The sequence below is a fragment of the Panthera pardus genome, unplaced genomic scaffold (genome assembly GCF_024362965.1).
Source record: "Panthera pardus isolate Hobbes unplaced genomic scaffold, ASM2436296v1 HiC_scaffold_10, whole genome shotgun sequence".
Lineage (NCBI taxonomy): Eukaryota > Metazoa > Chordata > Mammalia > Carnivora > Felidae > Panthera > Panthera pardus.
In genome coordinates this window covers 30,451,174-30,473,120 of record NW_026526655.1, presented here as the reverse complement: position 1 = coordinate 30,473,120, position 21,947 = coordinate 30,451,174, and the positions used below count along the sequence as shown (strand labels likewise).

The window sequence follows — 21,947 nt, the reverse complement described above, 5'->3', positions numbered from 1 at the left end:
TCGGCTCAGGTCATGATCTCGCGGTCCATGAGTTCAAGCCCCGCGTCAGGCTCTGTGCTGATAGCTCAGAGCCTGGAGCCTGTTTCAGATTCTGTGTCTTCCTCTCTCTCTGACCCTCCCCTGTTCATACTCTGTCTCTCTCTGTCTCAAAAATAAATAAACGTTAAAAAAATAAATAAAAAAATAAATAAACTCATAACTCTTAATACAGTAATTTTTAGGCAGTTGTAGTAAACAAAGGGCTCTTAATTTAGAGTAATTGTTTAATCAACAAGATAACTTAAGTCTGATATAAATTAAATGTGTGTATGAGGAAAGGCATATTCTTGTTATTTAGGGCAATTTTTTTTGCAAAAGTAATTGCAAATCAGGGCCACCTTCATACACAGTGATGGCAAATTTGGAAGAAGTTAGAAGAATTCGTAAAAGTTGTGCATGAGTAGTCAGATGGGTCCCCAAATTTCACTGGACTAAACTTAAAAGCCTTACTTGTCAATGTATCTTTGTAAAAAGAGATATTATTTGTAAGAAATTGGGAGCAGGGGGAAGACAGGGACTAAAACTGGATAATTTTCAGAACTATTCAGGACTAAAATATCACTTGAAGAGTGCTACGGAATTAATCCCCATTAAAAGCCACTATTTATTATTAAATCTCCTTTAGTATATTTGGGCTCACTATATAAGAGTGTTTTCACTGTGGAATGTTAAATCTGTAGAGTATTAGTACAAGTGCTGTTGGGCTATAGTTTCCATAAATCTTCAAAATGCTTTTGAATTAGTGATCATGAGTGCATTTATGAGAATCTCTCAAATTTTTCATTATATTTATGTTTTATTTGTTTATTATATTTATATTTTTTATTATATTTATATCATCAAGAGTGTGAATGCCACAGAATCTCAGGTACTTTTGGGGTTCTGTTCATACTTTGAAAAAACTATGTGTATACACTATTTTCTATGACAGAACTGTGGTACCACTAAATTTGAAATTGAAAGCTATGATTATCTTTAAGTCCTTAAATGCAAAAAGACTAAACAAGCAATCTTTCCCATAGGGGGAGAAACAGGAAGAGAATAGCATCTTGGCATTCTTAAAGGGTGCAAAAGTGTTTTCCTTTGCTCCATATCTTTAAGATGCTAATCCTTTTTGATAAAACTTTTTAAATCACACCCTTTTGTAAATATAGAAAGAATAACACTATATTTATATAATTAAAATATTTATGGTAAGCATCAAAATAATATTTTTATAGTAATTCATAAAATATTAAAGAATCTGTCAAATCCCAAACTCAAAAACACTCCCTAGTCTACCGATTACTGTTGACATGCATTCATCTAATTTAAATGGTTTTATTCAGTGAGTTTGTAGGATTATCACATTAGGTAGGAATATTCCTGTTAAGGTTCCATTCTATAAAGACTGTTTCTTAACCACGTGGCCAGTTCTGGACCCCAGGCTGGTACCTTCAAATGAGGGCTGTACTCACCATAGTCAAACACTTCTTATTTAAAATGGAAAACCACATGTCTCGAGGCTATCTGAAAATGACACAGCTCTTTGGAATTCGTTACATACAGTTTCCTCGTAGGGTGCATGTAGTTACATGCATGCAAACTCAGGCACACGCACAAAGTCATTGCGGATTAATTCACAAGTCCAGCAATGGTTCATTGCTAGCAATCAGTTCCCTCTCATGTAGCCAGTGGTGAATTGTACCAGGAGCAACGCCGGACGCCTCTCAGTCCTGGTCTTGGTCCAGAGTTTCTCTTTCATGTGGGATCTCCATCTTCTGTTGATTCCCCTTTGCACCCCATTCATTTTTATACCACTTTCCCACAAAAGCTTGTCTAGAGATGTAATACTAATTACACAGAAATCCAGCATCATTCTTTAATGAATACAGACTTCATTGCATGTATATCTATTGCTTTAGCTACTTCGATTTCTATTTTTATTGCAAAGATCTGTGCAAATAAAAGAATATCAAAAGGTATGGCTATAAATGCGCTCTGCTAAATTCCCTGTGCCTTGAAATGCCTGTGAACTTGTGCTACAAAATGCCTGCTGCATTTTAATGCCTTTCTTGCAGAGCAACATGATATGGTAGGAATCACACTGGTCCTGAAGTCACACAACTGCTGGTCTGCCATCCACCAAGTATGCTACTTAACTGCTTTGAGCCTCGGTACAGGCATCTGTGAAATGTCACTGACTATGTCATCCTTACAAATTTGACTGAGGATTAAAGGAGATGATGTATGTAAAGCATAAATATTACACTTAGGGTATCATAGAAGCTTAATACATGTTAGTTTCTTTTCGCCAGCCTGCAGCACTAATGGGAGGAGACCATGGCATACACATATGAACACTCTGCGTAAAATGTACTTCAGCTGAGGTCACCATAAATTAGGAGCGTATGAAGAATAAGAAGAATCAGGGTAGATTTCAAAGGAGCAGATAATGCCTGACTGTGATGTTTATTGCATAAGGAAATGTATTACTATAGGTTTACTGCATTTGGGAATATATTACTATAGGTGGCTATGAAGAAAATGACATGGTTTCTGAACTCCTTCACAACTTTAAACTCTGTCCAGCTCTAAAGTGTATTAAAAAGAGCCTGCTTAACTATGCATCTGCCTTTAAAGGCATAAGCAGTCTAATGTACAAGAAATCACTACAACATAAATCGTGTTTTGCTATGCTGCTTGCATTAATGTTACATAAAATTTCAGCACATTGAAAGTGCAGGAGCAGCACTGATTATCTACATATGAATACAGGTGGAATAGGGACTTTTTTGGTGAGCGTGGCCAACCTTTACTTCATCCAGGGAACAAATAATATAGAAAGGCTAATCTTCTAAGTAGGAACTTGGAGGTGGGGTTATTGATACTCTGGCTGCTTTTATACAGTTGCAAGACTATTGGTGTGATATCATAATCTAATGAAACTTCTGAAGCTATTATGCAAAAGGTTCCTCAGCATCAAAAGATGCTTCAGAATCTCTTGGTAGATTGGTAGTGGCTTTCTGAAGTTCTGGGTTGAGAAGGATTCTAAGGCCATGTCTAGGTTCATCAGGAAGGAAAGCTGTAATTGATTGCCTAGGTCCTTAGGTCCGCTCTGGGCAGGAAGTGGAAGGAGTAAAAGCCTGTATCAGTGTATTTGTTATGTAAGTGGTGCATATTTTATAGCTATTATAATTATTGCTACTGTTATGACAAAGGTGTTTTTATATTCCTCTTCGAATTTCTACATCTTCAACACAAAATGGCATCAATTAACTGCTTTCGTCACAATAGCCGTACGTGCCATTTTTATTGACTTGATGGTAAATGTGTACTACCTGTGGAAAGGAGCTGAAAAATGAAATCAGAATTTGATCTTCCTCATTTTATTATATTAAATGCTTAATAAAATTAAGGGGAAAAGTCTAATACAGCTACTTAGGGCAGGATGAGGGTTGAAGAAAAAAAAAGAGGGAGAGAGAGAGAGAGAGAAGGGTGAGATGCAGTCCCGGGTTATTATGAAAGGTTTGCACCATTTCCTTTAAAATATTCACACAAGGGAGAAGATACAGCGTGTTCTGCACTTATATGGTCCATGACTTTCTAGACTTTTTCCCTGTTTTTTCTCTGAAGCCAGATTTCTTTTCTGGGTAAATAGTCATGTTCCTGTCAGCCACAGGGGATTTTCTGAATCCTAAACAGCTGATTTTGTATTCCTGCCCCATTCCCTTTATTTGAGAACTAAAATCTGATCAAACCCATATTTTTTTTATTTTTAAATTTATGTATTTATAGACATATGGGAGAATAGTTTATAGTCTGAGTATGATTTTTTTTCCATCACAAATGTAGGAAAATTGGGGGGAGTTTTAAAACAGGGTCTTATCAATTTTTTCCCCCCTTATTACTGATGACTTCATCCTGCTTGAATTCAGCGCTTCAATTTCTTTGGGTAAACTAATAGATTATGTATGCAATGTTTTCACCGTGTTGATTGAACTCATCTGGTGAGTTAGAGCATGGCTCACACATTCACATCATTGGCAGAAGCCTGTGCAGTGCACGCGGGCACGGGAGTCAGCTCACAGTACTCAAGAGGAGGGGAAACTGGTCCGCCTAGAGCTAGTCCACCTTGCCTGCCTTCTCACTGTTCGGAAAAGCATATCAGACGTTCCTTTGTATTATTGTTGTTACTGTCTTTTTCAAATGTTCAGAACCTTTTTTAAGTTTGTTTATTTTTTTTTTTTTGAGTTGACACACATTACTTTAGTTTCAGGTGTGCACCATAGTGATCCAACGGTTCTTTTATGTTCTGCTGTGCTCCCCACGGGGGTGGCGACCATCTGTCACCACACAACGTGGTTCTGGTACTCTTGACCCTGTTCCCGATGCTGCACCTTTCGTCCCCATGACTCACTCATTCCAGAACCGGATGCCTGTACCTCCCTCTCCCCTTCACCCATGTTGCTCTTCTGTTTCCTCCCTCCATCTCTGGCCACCACCAGCATGTTCTCTGTATTTACGAGTCTCATTTGTGCATTTTTGTTTAGAAACCTTCTACTTTGAAAAAAAAACAAGCATAGTGGAGAAACAGAACTATCTGGAGAGTTTTTAAATGCAGATTGGAGAAAAATAAAGATACGTGATACCCAAGGGTTTGTCTTTTCTTAATAAAAAGCCTTGGCTACCGGGTGTCTATAGAGTGATGTAGGAAGCTCAGAACCCCGTGTGAACTTTGTAGAGATATTGTGAGATGCCACCGATTCGCTGTGAATCCAGTTTGGGAAGAATGCTTTTCTGCCACAAGATGTCCACTCACCCTTTTCTTTTTATGGTTTACCAGTGTCATTTCAAAAAACTTTTTTAACAAAATAGTAGATGACTTCTGTTGCTTTCAGACATCTCCTTTAATGAGATGTCTCATTTAAACTTAAATCTCCACTGTAATATGTGGGGATCTTCTGGCAGGCACAGCTCTTCACGGTGGGTCTCTTCCTCCCTTTCACCACCTTGCCTGTTCCCCTTCCCTGCCCCCTCCCACGTACTCTGTATACTAGAGGGGTGATCCTCAGACCCATCAAACACAAGTGTCCTTATGGCGAACACGTTGCTATGAATTGAGTGAAAGAACCAAAATTTGCAAGTGATATGCTTCTGTCATTTATTAGAGTAAATTCAAAATGTCCCTAAAGTCACCAGTACTCATTTTTATTCTAACTTATTTCCTAAAGGAGAAGGGGAGAGGAGTGTGTTTTGCCCACGGTGTATGTGAGCCAGGGCAAAAGAAATTGAGGACCACTGCTGGCCCAGACTGACTTCTTTGCACGCACCCAAAGCAAGATGCTTCCTCATTTCTGTCCTTTGCGCTTCCCTTCCCTCCACCTGCAATTTCCCCACGTCACTTGTGTAGCTGTTGAGCACCTATGTGTCCTTCAAGACTCAGCTAAGGTGTTGCCTCCTCTGTGGAGCTTTCCGTAGGCTTCTTCCATGGCCCTGCCCTCCCCCAATCAGCTTACGCAGCCTTTGTCACTACAGTCCCTTTTGGGACCGCTATTGTAGCACCTGGCTTGTAGTCTTCTGTATCCTTTTCAGTCCCCTGCCTCCCAGACCATGTGTTTTTTGCAGACAACGGCTATGAACTGTTTGTTTTCATGTCCCCCCTGGATCTTAACATAGGGTCTGGCACAGTAGGACAGTTATGCCTCAGACGAACCAGAGAAGTTGAACAACTGTTGAAATCTGCCTACCGTTCCCCTCTTGCTTCCCAGCCCTGAAATGCATCACATGATTTTGTTCTGTTGAAATGATCATGACAAATCCGAGTTAAAAGGGAGCTACTGGCTGAACAGTTTGGGGTTGCATGGATGAGAACTGGAGAAATGGAAATTCCTAAGAGAAAAAAGTGACTGAAGTGGGGAGGGGAATCGTGGACAAGTAATGAAGAAGGCACAGTCTACTGTCACCCGTTTTTTTATTTTTCTTTTTACGTCTTGATATGGCTTCTCCCTTCTCTGCTTTCCCTATGTCCTGTGTGCCCATATACTGACACGGATCCTACCCCCCACGCCAAAAACTCATCAGTGTCATTGAAATGAAGACCAGCACATGCCAACTCTGTGTCACATCCAATATTCGGGTCAAACAACTGGCCTCAAATTTGCAACTTCTTATTTGAGAAAATGAAATACCTACTTTAAAATTAACCAAACTCTGTGGATATGATTATAAGAAAAAAGTGATAGCTCTTTTAATTGCTCTTAAGGTCAGGACCTTATCTTACCTTTTCACTCAAAAGGCATTTATTCATCCCAAGTCAGATGTTTTGACCCTTAGAGCTAAATGTATTTACATAAAGACCATTTTTGTTCACTTTTATTACCGATTTTACAGTTTTCCTAGCATATTTGAGTTACATTATTGAATCTTCTAAATTTGGATGCTAGCTCCTTTACCAAGATCAAAAAGTGAGTGTCCAGGATGATGTACACCGGGTGACCGTGTTTGTTTGATTATGTCCTCTAGTGGCCGTCCTCCAAGCGGAAGCACTGATCGAATCCAGAAGTTGCGGAAAGAATATTATCAGGCACGGAGAGAAGGTTTCACCTTATATGAGGACGACGAGGGAAGAGCAAGGCTAGATTATGACTTTCACTGGGTAAGCCCATGCATGCCTGATTCCAATCATTGAATTCATCTTTACTGAGATCATTGCGAGCAGAACACAGCTAAGAATGTTCTATCCATATCAACTTATATTTAGGTTACTTGAGTTTCACAGATATGAACATTACCCAAACCACAGCCATCTTGTCCCACAGAAGTTGTTTACATAAATCAAGCCACACTAATGCATAGTAGTTTATTTTAATTGCTTTCATATTTACTCTCTGTTGGACTTGTATACCAATGTGTTAGGGTGGAGCAGATGGTCGATATTTTAAAGAAGACAAGGAATCTTTGTCATCATCTACTGAGCCTTAATCTTTGCCTTCCATCTCTTGGGTTTCAGACATCTGGGCAAGCATTAACAGACCATGCACCATAAGCCATCTTTCCTTTGGAAAAGGTTATTAGACATAAATTTCAGAATGGTTCTCTTCAGAGATATCTGTTGTTTGTATGTTGCATCGGAACAATTCATTTTGCTGATCGCTAAGATACTTTTATTTTGAGATGAGAACAGTCTTAGTATTAGAGGGTTCCCTTTGCCAAATCCTTCAACATTTACAGACTGAAAAGCATATTGTGTCCTCTAAAGAGAGATTCTGTGGGTTTTTCCAGGATAGCACGATTCATTCTCTTGTCTTTTTCAAGAAGGTAAGTCCGTACTGACAAAATACACTTAACTTTTGAATATCCACAAAAATACCAGAGGAGAGTACTTAGAGATGGATTAAAGTACATGTCACATACTCGGAATAGTGCCTGCACTGAGCTGGGGTTCAATAAATCTTGGCTCTCGTTACCAGTGTTATTGGGGCAGAGCTGTACGTGGTAATAGTGATGTCCTTGCGTGATGTCAGCTCTCACTCACCCTATTTGATGGTTACTGCCTTCTACTACGGTTTTTAGTGCTGTTTTGAGAGCCACATAAAGAACTCTCTTATCCCTGGTGGCCACTAAAGACACCAGCTCTTTTGAAGGACAAATCTATTAAAGGAAAGTTTCCTTTCCTGATTTGTACACTCATACTTATGCTCACCAGGTCGGGGTTGGGAGAGTAGAGTCCAGAAACCAAGCTGATTCCCTCTATCTTTCACTCTGGTGCCGTGGCATCCCAGGCGTAGCACCTAGCACTTTTACACTAGCGTTTGAAAGTCAACGGCAGCACCCACCACTGTTGTGCAGAGCAACTGAAACTCCTCGGCCCAGTAGTTTCTTCCTTGTATGATAGGCTTTAAAAACACTAATCAGAAATGCAAATTAAGGATTGGCAGTCTCCTACCAAATGGCTTTGGCCTCTTCCAGAGATAGGCACTTTGTAACTATAGATCAAAACAAATAGCTTTTTATTGGTTTTATTACAGATGTTAGGATTAAACAGAATGGCATTTACAGTGATGGGGCCACTGGTCACCCAGACTCTCACTAACAGAAGCGAAAGATTTCCACAGAAGGACAATTTAAATAATAATTCATTTCAAACTTAACTGAGATCAACATATTAACTTTGATGACGGACCGTATGCATAAGGTTCTGCTCCCTTGATGAAACAAATAAGCAATCAAATAAGAGAAGTCATTCTCACCATAAGCAGAACAGAATACCATGTCCAGGGCATTGAAAAGTTCTCCATCTCAACACCACTGTGAATTCCTATGAGCAAAATAAGACAAGTAATTTTAGACCAGGAAGTCCTGGTTGTTTTGACCTTACTTTATAGGATCCCCTTATGTCAAGCTGAAAGGCTGAAGATACTTAACCTTCATGAGACCTGGAGTTTCCCGACCTTTACCAATCGTGAAATGGATAACCATCCACTCAGGTCCTCTCTATCTTAATGATTCAATTTTTATTCCAAGCAATGCGGAATTAGACAATCTAGTGAATAAAGAAGTATCTCTATTTTAATTTGTGTTTCCCATGCTCAAGTGTATTGAGCTTTGCCAAAAGCGACTGACTTTAACGTTTCCCACACAAGTGGGGACTAAGGCTTCCCAAAGGGATGCTTGTGAAATGCACTCTCATAAAAGACTAGTGCTCTTTGGGATCGCCTGAGATATTCCAAACCAGGGATTCAAATCTCAGCAACCTTCCCTTCCATCCCCCCAAGCCAAGGAAAAACACTGGTATCTTTTGTCCAGCACAGGCCAGAGAAATTACACCGTTGTCTTCCTACTTTTGGGTAGATCTAGGAAAGCAAGTTTAGAAAGTTAACATTTCATTCTTGCCGGTCAACCAGAACCAACAAGGCAGCTTTTATTCAGGCTGTGGTTCCTAATCAGTCTGGTCTTTATCGTCAAGGACAGTGCTTGTTAAAATTGGATCATCAGCCCCTGAAAGAGAAGGGTGAGGCCCAAGAGAGGGCTCCCGGGTGCTTCTCCACGTGGTCATCAAGATTTCCAACCCACAATTCTAGAAATAGGACATTGGCAGGGTGCCTGGGTGGCTCAGTAGGCTAAATGGTCTGACTTTGGCTCAGGTCATGATCTTGCAGTTTGTGAGTTCAAGCCCCGTGTTGGGTTCTGTACTGATAGCTTGGAGCCTGCTTTGGATTCTGTGTCTCTCTCTCTGCCCCTCCTCAACTCATGCTCTGTCTCTAAAAAAATAAATAAACGTTAAAAAAAGTTTTTTTAAATAAGACATTGATTCCAATCACTGCAGTAAGCAAAGTAGTTCACCTTCTCTAACAAAATCATTACATGGACCAGCATCATCAAAAACCACTTTCATGGACTCAGAACTTCCCGGGCCAGGTACCTCAGATTTAGAAGCCTGATAAATATTCCCCGGATCCACACAATACTGGAAAGCTTCTAAACTATTGAGAAGGGAATTACCTAAGAACTAAATAGACCAGAAAGAATAAATAAAGTTCCCTAAAATAAAATACAGAAAAAATAAATTAAGTTGCCTAAGAACCTACTAGACCAGAAAGAATAAAAGTATGTGCCCAAAGGTCTTGAAAGCCAAACTGGTAAAGCAATCACCGGAAAGGTTATTAGGATCTTTGAATTTTTTTTAATATATTGTTGTTAGCGATACTCATAATTCTACCTCATAATTCTACCTCAAACTTTCTGATTTTCCCAGGCCATCCTATAGGTAGTTCTATGTCCAGTGGCTTGGAGCGGAAGGCTTTCCCCACTGCTCTCTTGAGTTCTCACTTGCTCCATAGCATTTGCATCTGACTCTCTTTTCTCTCTGTCTCTTGTCCAATTTTAACAAATATTTGCTCTGTCTTAATAGAGGCCAGGTGCCAGTCCCAGAATATATCATCTCTACCTTGGGAGAACTTACAGTCTAGCCAGGAATACAGACATCTAAGGCCAAACTAAAAAAAAAAAAAAGGCCAATAATATATGTGAGAAATTCTGTAGTATAGAGAGGGATTCGCTTTGAAATGAGCTCAGTGATAGCAGTTAATTCTGCTGGAGGCCGGGTGTGCAGCCCAGGGTGCTGGGAATTCTAGAGAGACCACTTAGGAGTCGCCTCGTTGGACATATTTGGTCCTTTTTGTCTCAAATATGGTGGTTTTCTTTTTCCCAAAGGAGATCCTGATTTATTCACTTCATTTGTGTTAAAATAAATGAACACACACAGATTGCAAGGTTTGTAAATACGGACATGAGACCTTACAAATCTTTTCAACCAGTCTGTTCTGTAGCTGTTTTCTCATGTAGACTCTGAAAAGCTGTAAAGAACAAGTTGAGAGAATTTCAATGACTGGAAGTGAAATGGCCTGGCGAGTTTTTATAGGCCCAATTAAGTAAGATATGCTAGCTGTGACATGTTCATATTTGCCAAAAGAAAACATAATACCTGTTATCTCCTGGTATTTTATTTTCTGTAAAACTTGTTAAGACAATCACAGTCCTCTGGCAATAAGCTGGGGTATTTTTTATTAGCAGATAAAGATTATCTGCTTATTTAATGGCAGCATGAATATCCTGTAAGTAATTTCAGAAATGGGATGGCTCCAGAGTTTTCTAAAAAATATTAGTACCTTTATTATTGTCTTTTTTTCAAGAGCTGCATGGCAAATACTATACACATCCTCCTCTTTTTAACTCTCTGGCTAAAATAAGAATTTTTATCTAAGAAAGGGGTTTGTAAACATTTAGATGGGAGGAGGTACTATAGTTTCCACTGTCATAAAATAGATGGTACTGTATGTATCTTTTTGGCAAAGGGGATTGGTTCAGGTGATGGTTGGGTGAATAAAGGAAAACACTCTGGAAGATCTGTGCACCCTATCATGAGGATGGTCTAGGAGCGAACTTGAAAAAAACATGGTTGGCAGCTGTGTAGACGAGAAAGATACATCCGATGAATTCTGCAGTCAGAGGAAAGGGAGAGCAAGATGCTGGGATCCTGCTAGCCATCTTAGGAAAGGGATTTAAGATGGAATGTGTAATAGCCATGAAGTGTAAAAACTATCAGAAGGTTATTTTCTAAATATTTGGGATAAAAGAAATGAGGTCCTGCTGCCAATGGTCCAAAACCAGAATTGAGTTGTCCGTATTTTCCATCTCTGCACCTTAACGGCATCCGAAAAAAAGCTAAGGATACCAGTGAAAATTTCTGGATTAGTAAATGGCATTTAAGTCACAAAGAACAGGGATCTAATTTAAACTGGCCTAAGCAAAAAGGGAAGTTTTGTTGGCTTATATAACTTTAAATTCCATAGGTGTATCTGACCTCAGGCAAAGCTGGGTCCAGTTCCATTGTTATTCTCTCTGTAGGCAGGATTCTTAGGGAGCTCCCTAAAAGCTCCAACCCAACAACTTTATAAAAGAAGATTGTCTCAGGGCACTTGGGTGGCTCAATTGGTTAAGCGTCTGACTTCGGCTCAGGTCATGATTTCACAGTTCATGAGTTCAAGCCCCACATTGGGCTCTGCGCTGACATCTCAGAGCCTGGAGCCTGCTTCAGATTCTGCGCTTCCGTCTCTCTCTTTCCCTCTGCCCGTCCCCCGCTTGTGCATGCTCTCTCTCTCTCAAAAATAAATAAATAAAAACATTTTAAAAAATAAATAAAGAAGATTGTCTCACCCCCAGTACATCTAGGAATGGCTTATTAACTCAGCCTGGGTCACATACCCACTTCTGAACTCCCCTGGCCAGAAAGATGCATTACTTTTACTGGCCGGAACTAGGTCACGAAGTCCTCCCTGGAACCAGAAAGTAGGATCAGGCCTACGCAGATCCCATGAATGAGTCTAGATGAAGAGGTAGTCCCCAGAGGAAAATCAACTTACTAATCAACAGAGGAAGGCAAAAATGGATGTCAGGCCTGATTTGTAGTTGTCTACTCTAACTTCTGGTTTTAATAACAATATAAACTTTCTTCATCTTAAATTTTTAAGAAAGAGTACGAAAAGGCCTTTCCCTTCATGTATTTTCCTCTTTATAGTTAGAAAGAACAGTTCTATTGTCAGTGTTAAACTTGCTGCCATTACTGGTAAAAGGAGAAACAAGATTTATTTTTGTCTACTGGTCCAGGATCTTTAAGCCATTCCAGGAACCCAGGTAGCTTCACTAAATTATACATGAGAAATTATGCAACCTCTGGCTACTTATTTAGACAGGCAAATGACATTTTGATTCACCCCAGACCTAGGAATTTGCTCTGGTGGCAGGGGTGGGGGATGAGGGGGCGGGGGGGGGGGGGTTGGGGAGTGGTCAGGGAGGCAATAGAATTCTTTGAAATGACTAAAAGTGGCTCTCTTTCTTTGGGTAGAATTGCCCTACCTATATCCTCAAGGATTGTTGTTTTGTGATAAATATAGATTCTATATACATATATCAAATCATTATTTTGTATACCTAAAACGAACACAATGTTGTATGTCAATTATATCACAGTTTTTAAAGAAAGGATATATTCTGTTGGTAAAAGCTCCAAAAGATAGAATGAGATAAAGAATTAGAGCCATCAAATATATACATCTACTATCATAATTTAGCGCCTACCATATACCTTCCAGTCTCTTCTCAGTTGATGAGCCCTCATTAGCTCCATAAATAGTTCCTTCCCAATGTGTCCCTCCACCAACACATTAGTGTTTTTCCCAGATTTCTTAAAACAGCTGAACTGAGGAGTGGAAGAGGTACCAAAGCAGAGTGAAGAGGAGAAGAAAACACATCCTGTCTATGAATTGGGTGGATTTTGGAAGGGCATGAGGTTTGGTCAACATCAAATGCCAGCTGGAGAGTTGAGACTTGCTCACTTTGATTTAAGGAAGTAGTGAAAATATGAGGGAAAAAGACAAAATACATTGAAGATTTTTTTTCTTTTGGTTGTTAGTTCTTTATATTTCAATGTGGCTTTCATGGGAACGTGTTGGCATATTAGCTATATGGAGATCATATGAATGAATTTCTAGCTTTTAAACATAGTGTAAATCATTTTGAAAGAAGGCAACATATTTATAGGCAATTCCCAACATAGAAATACACTGTGTTTCAGAAACCCATTTAGAAATTGGCAATTTGGAACTGGGGATGGTTTTCCCATGGGGGAGAAAAAAATGGTTGGTTGTTAGGGTCCCAAACCAGTCTGCAAAAGCCCACTAAAACCCAATCCCCTTGTGCTAATCACAGACAATAACCAAAGAGCCCAAGAGCAGGGGGCCATCAGGGCCAGGGAGGAGAGAAGGAAATTCCTTTCTTCTTTTCTGGGTACACCTTTGAGACCTTCTAGCCCCTTCTCATCTACCAGTCTTCAAGTGTCTCCCCAGGTTTCTTGACCCTTAATCGCCCTTACCTCCTCATCATGACACCCCACTTTGGACCCACCTTTTCCCCCAGAGTGCTCAGAAGTCCAGAGTTCTCTCTCTGCCCCATCCCTGTCTTCCCACAAAGCTCCCTTTCTCTCAGGCAGTTCATCTCAGCTATAATTTTCGGGGCTGGGGATGGGGATGCACATAATCTAACCCATAAAAGTTCTTAACATCCCCTAAGAGACTTCTCTTTTTAAAGAAGATATTTGATTAACCCTAATAAAATCCAAAATTAGGCCCTATAGGGCAAGTGTAGAAGGAAGAAATGAGAGAGGAGTTAATGGAATCTACCCCTGGGAACTGTCTATGACATAAAGGGGCAAGGGCCCTTGGCTGATGCCTTGGTGTTACTCCACAGCCTGAGGTTTCTCCAACGCTTCACTTTTATGTATGAGCTGTCTCTAGACTTCCCAGTCTGACTGGCTTCCTGTGGGCATTGACCTGATTCTGAAAGTGGCACCAGTTTGTCCTATAAACTGGTCCTCACCTCCCCCAAAGGAAGCCTTTTGTGTCTTAGTCTGCCCTCTGTGGCTGTGGTCCATGGCCAGTTGCTACAACTAACATGGAGCATGTCCCGACGAAAATTCTGCCCTGAAGACAGCTACTGTAAGCTATGCCTGTCTTCACATCTGGTCACATCTTAGACCTAATAATATAGCATGTATGAGAAGCATTTTAGCATAATGTCTGAGTGCATGGACCCTGAAGTCAGACTGCCTACATTCACATCCAGGATATATCACTTACTAACTTGGTAAATTTGGACCATTTCTTTAACCTCTCAGTCTTTTTTAAAACTAGGATAATAGTTCTCCTGGGACTCATATAAATATTGTGGCAATTAAATGACTATTACATGTAAAGCACTCAGAATATTGTCTGGCATATAGTAAGTGTTCAATAAATGTGAGGATTTTTTTTTTTTAAATGGTGCACATACTGAGGTTTTTAGAAATAATATATTACATTAGGCAAACAACCATCCTACTTTGTCATGATTGGAGCTTAATTAACCCTTTCTGTTATTCCAGAGTCCTGGGACATTACACAACACACAAAGCATTTAGGAGACCGTCCAGTCATGCACACTCTGGTTGTCACTGAGGTATAGCCGTAGTCCCTTCAGGTGGTGACTCTCTGGCCTGGTTGTAAGAGACTTTGGCAAAGCCCATTGGTCAAAAGGTCAATAACTATTTCCCTCTCTCCCAAACACAAACTTTTTCTTCAAAAGTACACTCCTTTCATCCTTGACCCCGGGGGCGCACCTAATCTCTTTAATGAGCTTATGCTAAAATCAAAGACCCAAGACCAGAAGAAAGAAGTTTCTGCTTTCAGCTCTGCAAAACCCCGAAGCAGAGAAATACCAGGCTCTAGTTAATGACTTAAAATAGGAGGTGGAGGGGAATATAAAGAGAATATGTGCAAATTATGTACTCGGTAAGTTATACTACAACCTGATTAATAACAAATATGAAATCATTTACTCAGTGCTGACTTCAACAGATATGTGTCACTACCTTATATACCTTATATAAATTATTCCAGACAATAAATCCATGAGGTAGGTATTTTTAGTCCTGTTTCACAGTTGAGAAGATTAAGGTTTTAAGACCGCGCCACAGTCAACAACCATTAGCAAAGCTGATATTCTAACGTGTGCTAACTCCTAGTAGAAAGAGAAGGAGAGGAGCATCACTGTGGCAGCTGTTTAGATATATTTTTTACATGAGATGTTTGGAAGAAAGGGAAACTCTGAGTATTTGTTTATAAGCCCATACAGACTGTGCCTCTGTTAAACTACTCTTTAATTAGCACTCTTACAGTTTTTTTTAACTCAATGGTATTGGTATTGTTTCATCAGTTCTCTGTAAAAGTCAAAATGAAATCATTCTTTTTTGCTATAATCAAATAAGTTAGCCTATCTCTGGCTTAAACCCAACCCTAAATACCAAGAAACAGAAAAAGAAAGTTCAAAACCACATTATTTTTCCATAATATGTCAAATAACCCTATGCGATACTTACATTAGAGTGAAAAACAGAACTCTTTCTGCTTCTAATGAACAATTAATTCCAGCTCAGGATGTCGAGTTTAGAATAGGTTAAGTTCCCCCAAACCACAACCGTTTGTGTTGGATCATGGTTAAAACCCAAAATTCCAACTTCTACAATAATCACATTCTTTTCTTCTACTGCAATGGGAGAAATGACCATTTTATGTAATATTGGAAAAACCATAGCAGAAACGCCTATGAATTCCAGATTTCCTAAACCATTCTCAAAGCTGTTTAAAATCAGTTGGCTATGTTTTATTTTAGCAGAGCTCCAAAATTCTGAAATTAACTTCGGGTACTAAATTTTTTCATTGAAGATGTTTGGAGTGGAAGATATGAGATACATTTTACTGGCATTCATAACACCTGTATCGCTTAACCTTGATGACAATTAAGACCCAACCTGAGCCATGTTTGTGTTCAGATCCTGGAACCCAAAATGGTCCCCTCAGACAGCTTCCTGTGTAATTAGCCAATCAGATCACTGTGGTGGCCATCTTGTTCTTTCAGTTTAAGAAAATTTTCAAACCAGAGTTATTTGCAAGCTTACCATCATTTGGTTCTTATTAAGCAGTAACAAGTATGGTGTTATGGGAGAAAGAAAACTCACAGAAACGCTCCTCTGCAATAGGAGGAACACTTGAATAAAAGAGAACTCTAAAATGATTATAATCACTACAGCAATTCTGAAATGGCCGTTCTCCACAAGAAGAATGACCACTTTTGAATACAATTGTAATGACACATATCAGAGCCTGTGACTTTACAGTTCTGTGAAATTCATTTGCTTCTCTGTGTTTACTGCTGAGGCTTGAAATCATAGTGCTAATTTTCAGAGTGTCTATGAGTAAGTGTAAAAGTTGATTTCAGCCAGGCACAGGAAAACTTTCCATTTATTCAAGTAAATGATCTAAGAAGAACTGGTATAATGCTGTTATTATAAACAATTGAGAAATAGTTTCTTTCCTAGCTCTGAGATAAGACTTTTGTAAAGTAATGGAGTTCTTGGGTTTTATCTCCATCGGGCTTTCTTCAAATGATTTAGTTCATTCTGTGTCATCTTTCACTAAGACATAGCTCCGTTCCCTAGCCAGCAAAGCCAAAGCAACACATGAGGGAAATAGCTTTTCTGCCTTTATTCCCTTGTTGGTTTATTCGTTCACTGAATACTTAGCGATTTGTATTCAGTATACAGCAAGCCCAACATTTGCATCAACACTTAACAACAAAGAAGGAAAACCTGACTGGGGAGGGGGTGAGGTTGGAGCGTGTGCACAAAGACATTGTTTTGAAATTTCTCCTTAGAGAAACAGTAGGAAATGTTGTATGAGAAAGACATTCTCTGTCATGATCTGATGGCTTTCCTCTAATGAACCTTCTGGCTCACTCTATGATAATGGATACCCCCAAACGATGTGGAGAAATCTCCATTTTTCAGTTTTGCTTTCCCATCGTCACTAATTGCCAGAGGTCCAGATTGTTTCTGAAGAGCAGAAACATTTTAATTGTAATTTTTTATATAGATCAGCTACTTTTCTTTTATTCATCTATTTAGTATGGACCAGGTTGCCTGTTTTCCATGCAGTTCCCTTGACAGTAACTTCCCCAGGTTTAAATTGTCAGGCAGTACTTTACTAACAAAATGTGTGTGCTTATAAAGGAATCAGAGACTCACATTCCAGAGGCACTCATGGTCTCACAATTACCGTGAGTGATGGCCGGAAAAAGTCTCTTAACATAATACTTAAATTGGTGATTGGGAAAAAAATGCTATGGGATTATAGCAGTTTGTGGTTGATGTGTGGTTCTAGAACTATTTTTAAATTTCCAAGTTTTAGAAAGTGGATAACCTGCTCCTGTTTCTACATATAGATGTGTATATGTAAGGTTAAAAAAAAAAAATCTAGTCCTCAAGTACACAGTGATAGGGGAATGAAAAGATGACACACAAACAGAAAAGAACTGAAATTTTGTTTCAAACATTTAACATTTTCACTTAGTTGATTCATAAATTTAATTTATCAGAAATTTGAATAGTGTCCCAATGAGAAGCTCTTACAATTTTCCCAACTTTCTTGAAGATCTTAACTCTAAAATAAGACGTAAAGCTGTTAATGTCCTATAATCAATTAAGGAAAAGAATAAACTCATTCTCACTTATGTGGTACATTTCGGGCCCCAATATTGAAGGACAAAGTTTCAAAGCATATGGTTTTTCATTTATTCATTTATCAATTAATTCCTTAGACCTTAATTTTTGTGGCAAATTTCTTTCTTTGTGCCAGAAATTTACTTGACTCTGAGGATTCAAAAGTGAATAAGAAGTTCATGTCTGGTGGGAAAGGCAGACAGGAAACATAATTTTGAACATAATGAGAAATTTAGAAATCATTGTACAGGAAAAAAATTGATAAACAAATAGGAAAAGGAGACTAATCAATGAACCAGATAGATTTGCTTTAATCCCTGCAAAGTTTCCTTTTTGCCTGCATTTAGGGCATTCTGCCTCCACGTAAGCTATTCCAATGCCCTTTGGAATTTCAAAGCAAATATGAAGTGGCTTTTATTATGTTTCACGATGATACTTTACTCCCAACCTCTCATTTTGAGGATTTGAGCATTTGTGTATCACATCTGTCCCAATTACTGAGTGAGACCTACCCTAGAGGGTAGTTTTTCAAACTGTGTGTCATAGCTTATTAGATGATCATAAAACCAATTAATCACAATGGACATTTTTAAGATTTTGAATAGAATAGGATATATCAGAGGCCATGGCTGGTAGTAACTATGAGTATTGCTTCGTGAAGTTCTTGTTTCATATCCAGTCTGTAGACGGATACACGTATCTACTAGCTCATAATGTAAACTATATTCCTGTGGGTTATGCTTTTAAAAGGTTGAAAACCTCTAGTCTAGACTTTAAGTTCCATATCTGGTTGATTGACCATTTTATTTATAAGAATTTACATCATATTTGTTTCACTCTAGGGGCTCGATAATTTTTTCAATAAATAATGTTGAATACATCCCATCTAAAACATAATGGCACAGAGTTTGCTTTTCTTGGTTATATCCATATATCAATATAGTATATTCGTATATGTTGATATACAGATAAAGATAGATAAGTACACAGTTTGCAAATATTTTAATTAGCAGTCAATGGTTTATGCAGCTGTTAAATGAACATCTGAAGAAAGGTTCCAATTATATAGACAAAAATATTTTGAAGACCAGGTGAATATAGTTGGCATACTCTAGTCTTGTTTTCCTGAAGTCACTATTTTTACCTTTTACATTAATTTTTTTATTATAAATGTAATACATGCTCACTGTAATAATTTACATAATAGGTAAAAGTGTTAAAGCAGAAATGTAACTCATGTATCATCAACCACACAATAAATGAATACTTTATGCTTTGGCCTATCTTATACAAATACATGCACATACATGCATATCACATGTAGTAATTAAATTGAGCTTCTACTTGATATGCTGTTAGTGGAGCTACTTTTTTCACTTTCTGTTATATTATAAACATTTCTTGTGCCACTAAATAATCTGCAAAAATTTGAATGTAATGTTTAATTCACTAATTGATTAATCATGCTATCATTGTTAGATGTTTAGATTATCTTCATTATTCCCTATATGTAATGAGGTAATAATTATAGATAGATAGTCATATAGATAAATCTTTGCATTCTTAAATTATTTCTTTATCTTTATCATAAATCAATATAAAATATTATTTAATATAAGGCTATGAAAAATATTTTAATTGATACAAATTGCCTCCAGAAAAGCCGAGAAGTTTGTATTCTCCCCAGCAGCGTATTTATTAAAACATTTAACAAATGTTCATGGTCCGTTTTGTACAGGCTTTATACCAGACCTACTAAATCTCATTGTTTTCATTTTTCTTAGTTTTTACCAGTTTGATAGCTCATATAAATTATTTTGTTTTCATTAAATTACAACTGAGATACAACATTTCATGTGTTTATTGGTCATGTAGATTTCTTCTTTTTTATGAATTTTCCTTTTCTTCTATTATAGTGTTTGCCTTTTTTGCTTTTAAATTGTAAATGTTCTTGATGTAGAGTATTATTAAGCCTCTACTATCAAATACCATTCAGAAAATTTTTCTAACTTTGTCAATAGCCTGATAACTTTATGATACTTCAGAGAAAAAGAAGCTTTAATTTTTGTGTCAACAAACCAGAGATTTTTGTTAGTTTTTTCAAAAGGCATTTAAACATCTATCAAGATGGTCATATGGTTTTTCTTCTTTTTCTATTAATGAGATGATTTATATTAATAGAGTTTCTAATATTGAATGGCCCTTGCAGTGATGAAAAAATAAATCTACACTCACATACCACAAGATGTCTGTTTTTTCTTTTAAGATAGAGCTGGACATGAGTTATAGGTATTTCCATTTGTGATTTTGTGTCTGTATTTGTAAAGAAAAGTGATATCTAAGGGGTTTTCCCCCTAACGGTAGCAGTTTTACATAGAAGAGTTATATTACCTTTGTAACATGATTTGAGTAGCATCTCCTCTGTTACTATATGTTACATCAATTTCTATAGTCTAGGAATTATCTCTTTGTCAAGATTTCAAATAAATCATCCATAAAACCATCTAGCCTCATGCTTTTTGTGGGTAATTCTTTGACACCTTTTTCAACTTTTCCCATAGATGGAGATCTTTGGAAAAGAAGATGTTTCCTCCTTTACTAAATTTTGGAAATTTGCTATCTTTTTCCGTAACATTATTTATTTCATTGAAACTTTCAACCTTTTAGTATTTTTTTATGTTTTTTTGCCACTTAATATATTTACTAATTCTGTTTTTGTGTTCTAATACATTTATTTTTACCTCATGAACTTTTTTCTCTTCTTAAGAAGAGATAAAGCAAACTTTTTGAATTATTTAGCTTATTTATTTTAGTTTTTAATCATGTTCAGTGACAATATAATTTAAGGCAATGAGTTTGGGTTTTTTTGTTTTTATTTTTTAATGTTTATTTTTGAGAGAGAGAGACAGTGCGAGTGGGGGAGGGGCAGAGAGGGAGGGAGACACAGAATCTGAAGCAGGCCCCAGGCTCTGAGCTGTCAGCACAGAGCCTGATGTGGGGCTCGAACCCACAAACTGTGAGATCATGACCTGAGCTGAAGTCAGACCCTTAACTGACTGAGCCACCCAGGCACCCCTGTTTTTTAATTTATTTTGATGTACTTCCATAAATGTTAATATCTTAATGCTCTTCCTCTTATTTTTTTTCTAGGTAATTTGAAATTTAAGATTTTTTTCTTTGACCAAGAATGACTTATATAGTCATTATTTTAATTTTTAAGGATTTAGGTTTTTTCCACCTAAGATTTTATAATGAATGTATAATTTTACTATTTTGTAGCCAAGGATATTGAATTCTGCAACTTGGGGCATTTATTAAAAGTTGACATAGTATTTGTAACTTTGTCATTTAAAGATTTAGATGATTTAGGAGCACCTGGGTGGCTCAGGCTGTTGAACATCCAACTCTTGACTTTGGTTCAGGTCATGATCTCACATTCGTGAGATGGAGCCCCCTGTGGGGCCATGTACTGGGCATAGAGCCTGCTTGGGATTCTCTCTCTCTCTCTCTCTCTCTCTCTCTCTCTGCCCCTCCCTACATACATGCTCTCTCTCTCTCGAAATGAATGAATTAATGAACAAACGAATGAATGAATAAAGCTTTAAAGAGTTAAATTAATTAAATTTAAACTGATGATTTTCTAAAAATGCTTATTATTTAATAAATACTTATTGAGTGCCTATGACATTCCAAGCTCTGGCAAGCTGCTGAGGATGTAGCAGAGAGCAAAATGGGCAACAATCTCTGCCTTGTGATACTTTCATTCTAGTATATAACATATTTGTGTCACTATATTTCCTTAAATATAAGTCAGCATAATTGTTATACACACTATAAATTTAATGACAGATTTTCAGGAAAAGAACAAAAAGAAAACACCACCGCATTAAATGCAAGATTTTAGGGGTGTATGGGTGGCTCATTTGGTGAAATGGCCGACTCTTGATTTCAGATCAGTTCATGATCTCATGGTTGGTGCAATCAAGCCCTGCATCAGGCTCTGTGCTGACAGCGCAGAGCCTGCTTGGGATTCTCTCTCCCCCATCTCTCTGCCTCTCCCCTGCTTGCACGCTTATTCTCTCAAAATAAATAAATAAACTTTTTTTAATGTAAACTTTTATATTAGGAGCCATCCCCATTCATTTCTCAAATGTTTAAGTGTGAGAAACGTGTGTCCTACCATTGGCATAATATAGTTAGATAACTTAATTATATTGTTTCTGATATTGTATGTCCTTATTTATCACTTTCTAGGTCTGTCAAAGACAGATGAACCTGA

At 37.9% G+C, this 21,947-nt stretch overlaps 1 protein-coding gene across 4 annotated transcripts in view; it reads left to right on the top strand.

Moving 5' to 3' along the window:
* PARD3B (par-3 family cell polarity regulator beta) overlaps positions 1–21,947 on the top strand; it is a 1,011,329-nt gene that overhangs the window by 901,003 nt on the left and 88,379 nt on the right. For 3 of the 4 annotated variants that reach the window (XM_019446282.2, XM_019446285.2, XM_019446284.2), the window contains one exon: positions 6,544–6,676. In XM_019446282.2, coding sequence (XP_019301827.2) covers positions 6,544–6,676 — 133 coding nt within the window. Of the gene's footprint in view, positions 1–6,543; positions 6,677–8,048; positions 8,594–21,947 lie in introns of those variants that run through there. The other variant, XM_019446283.2, reaches the window with a different exon arrangement.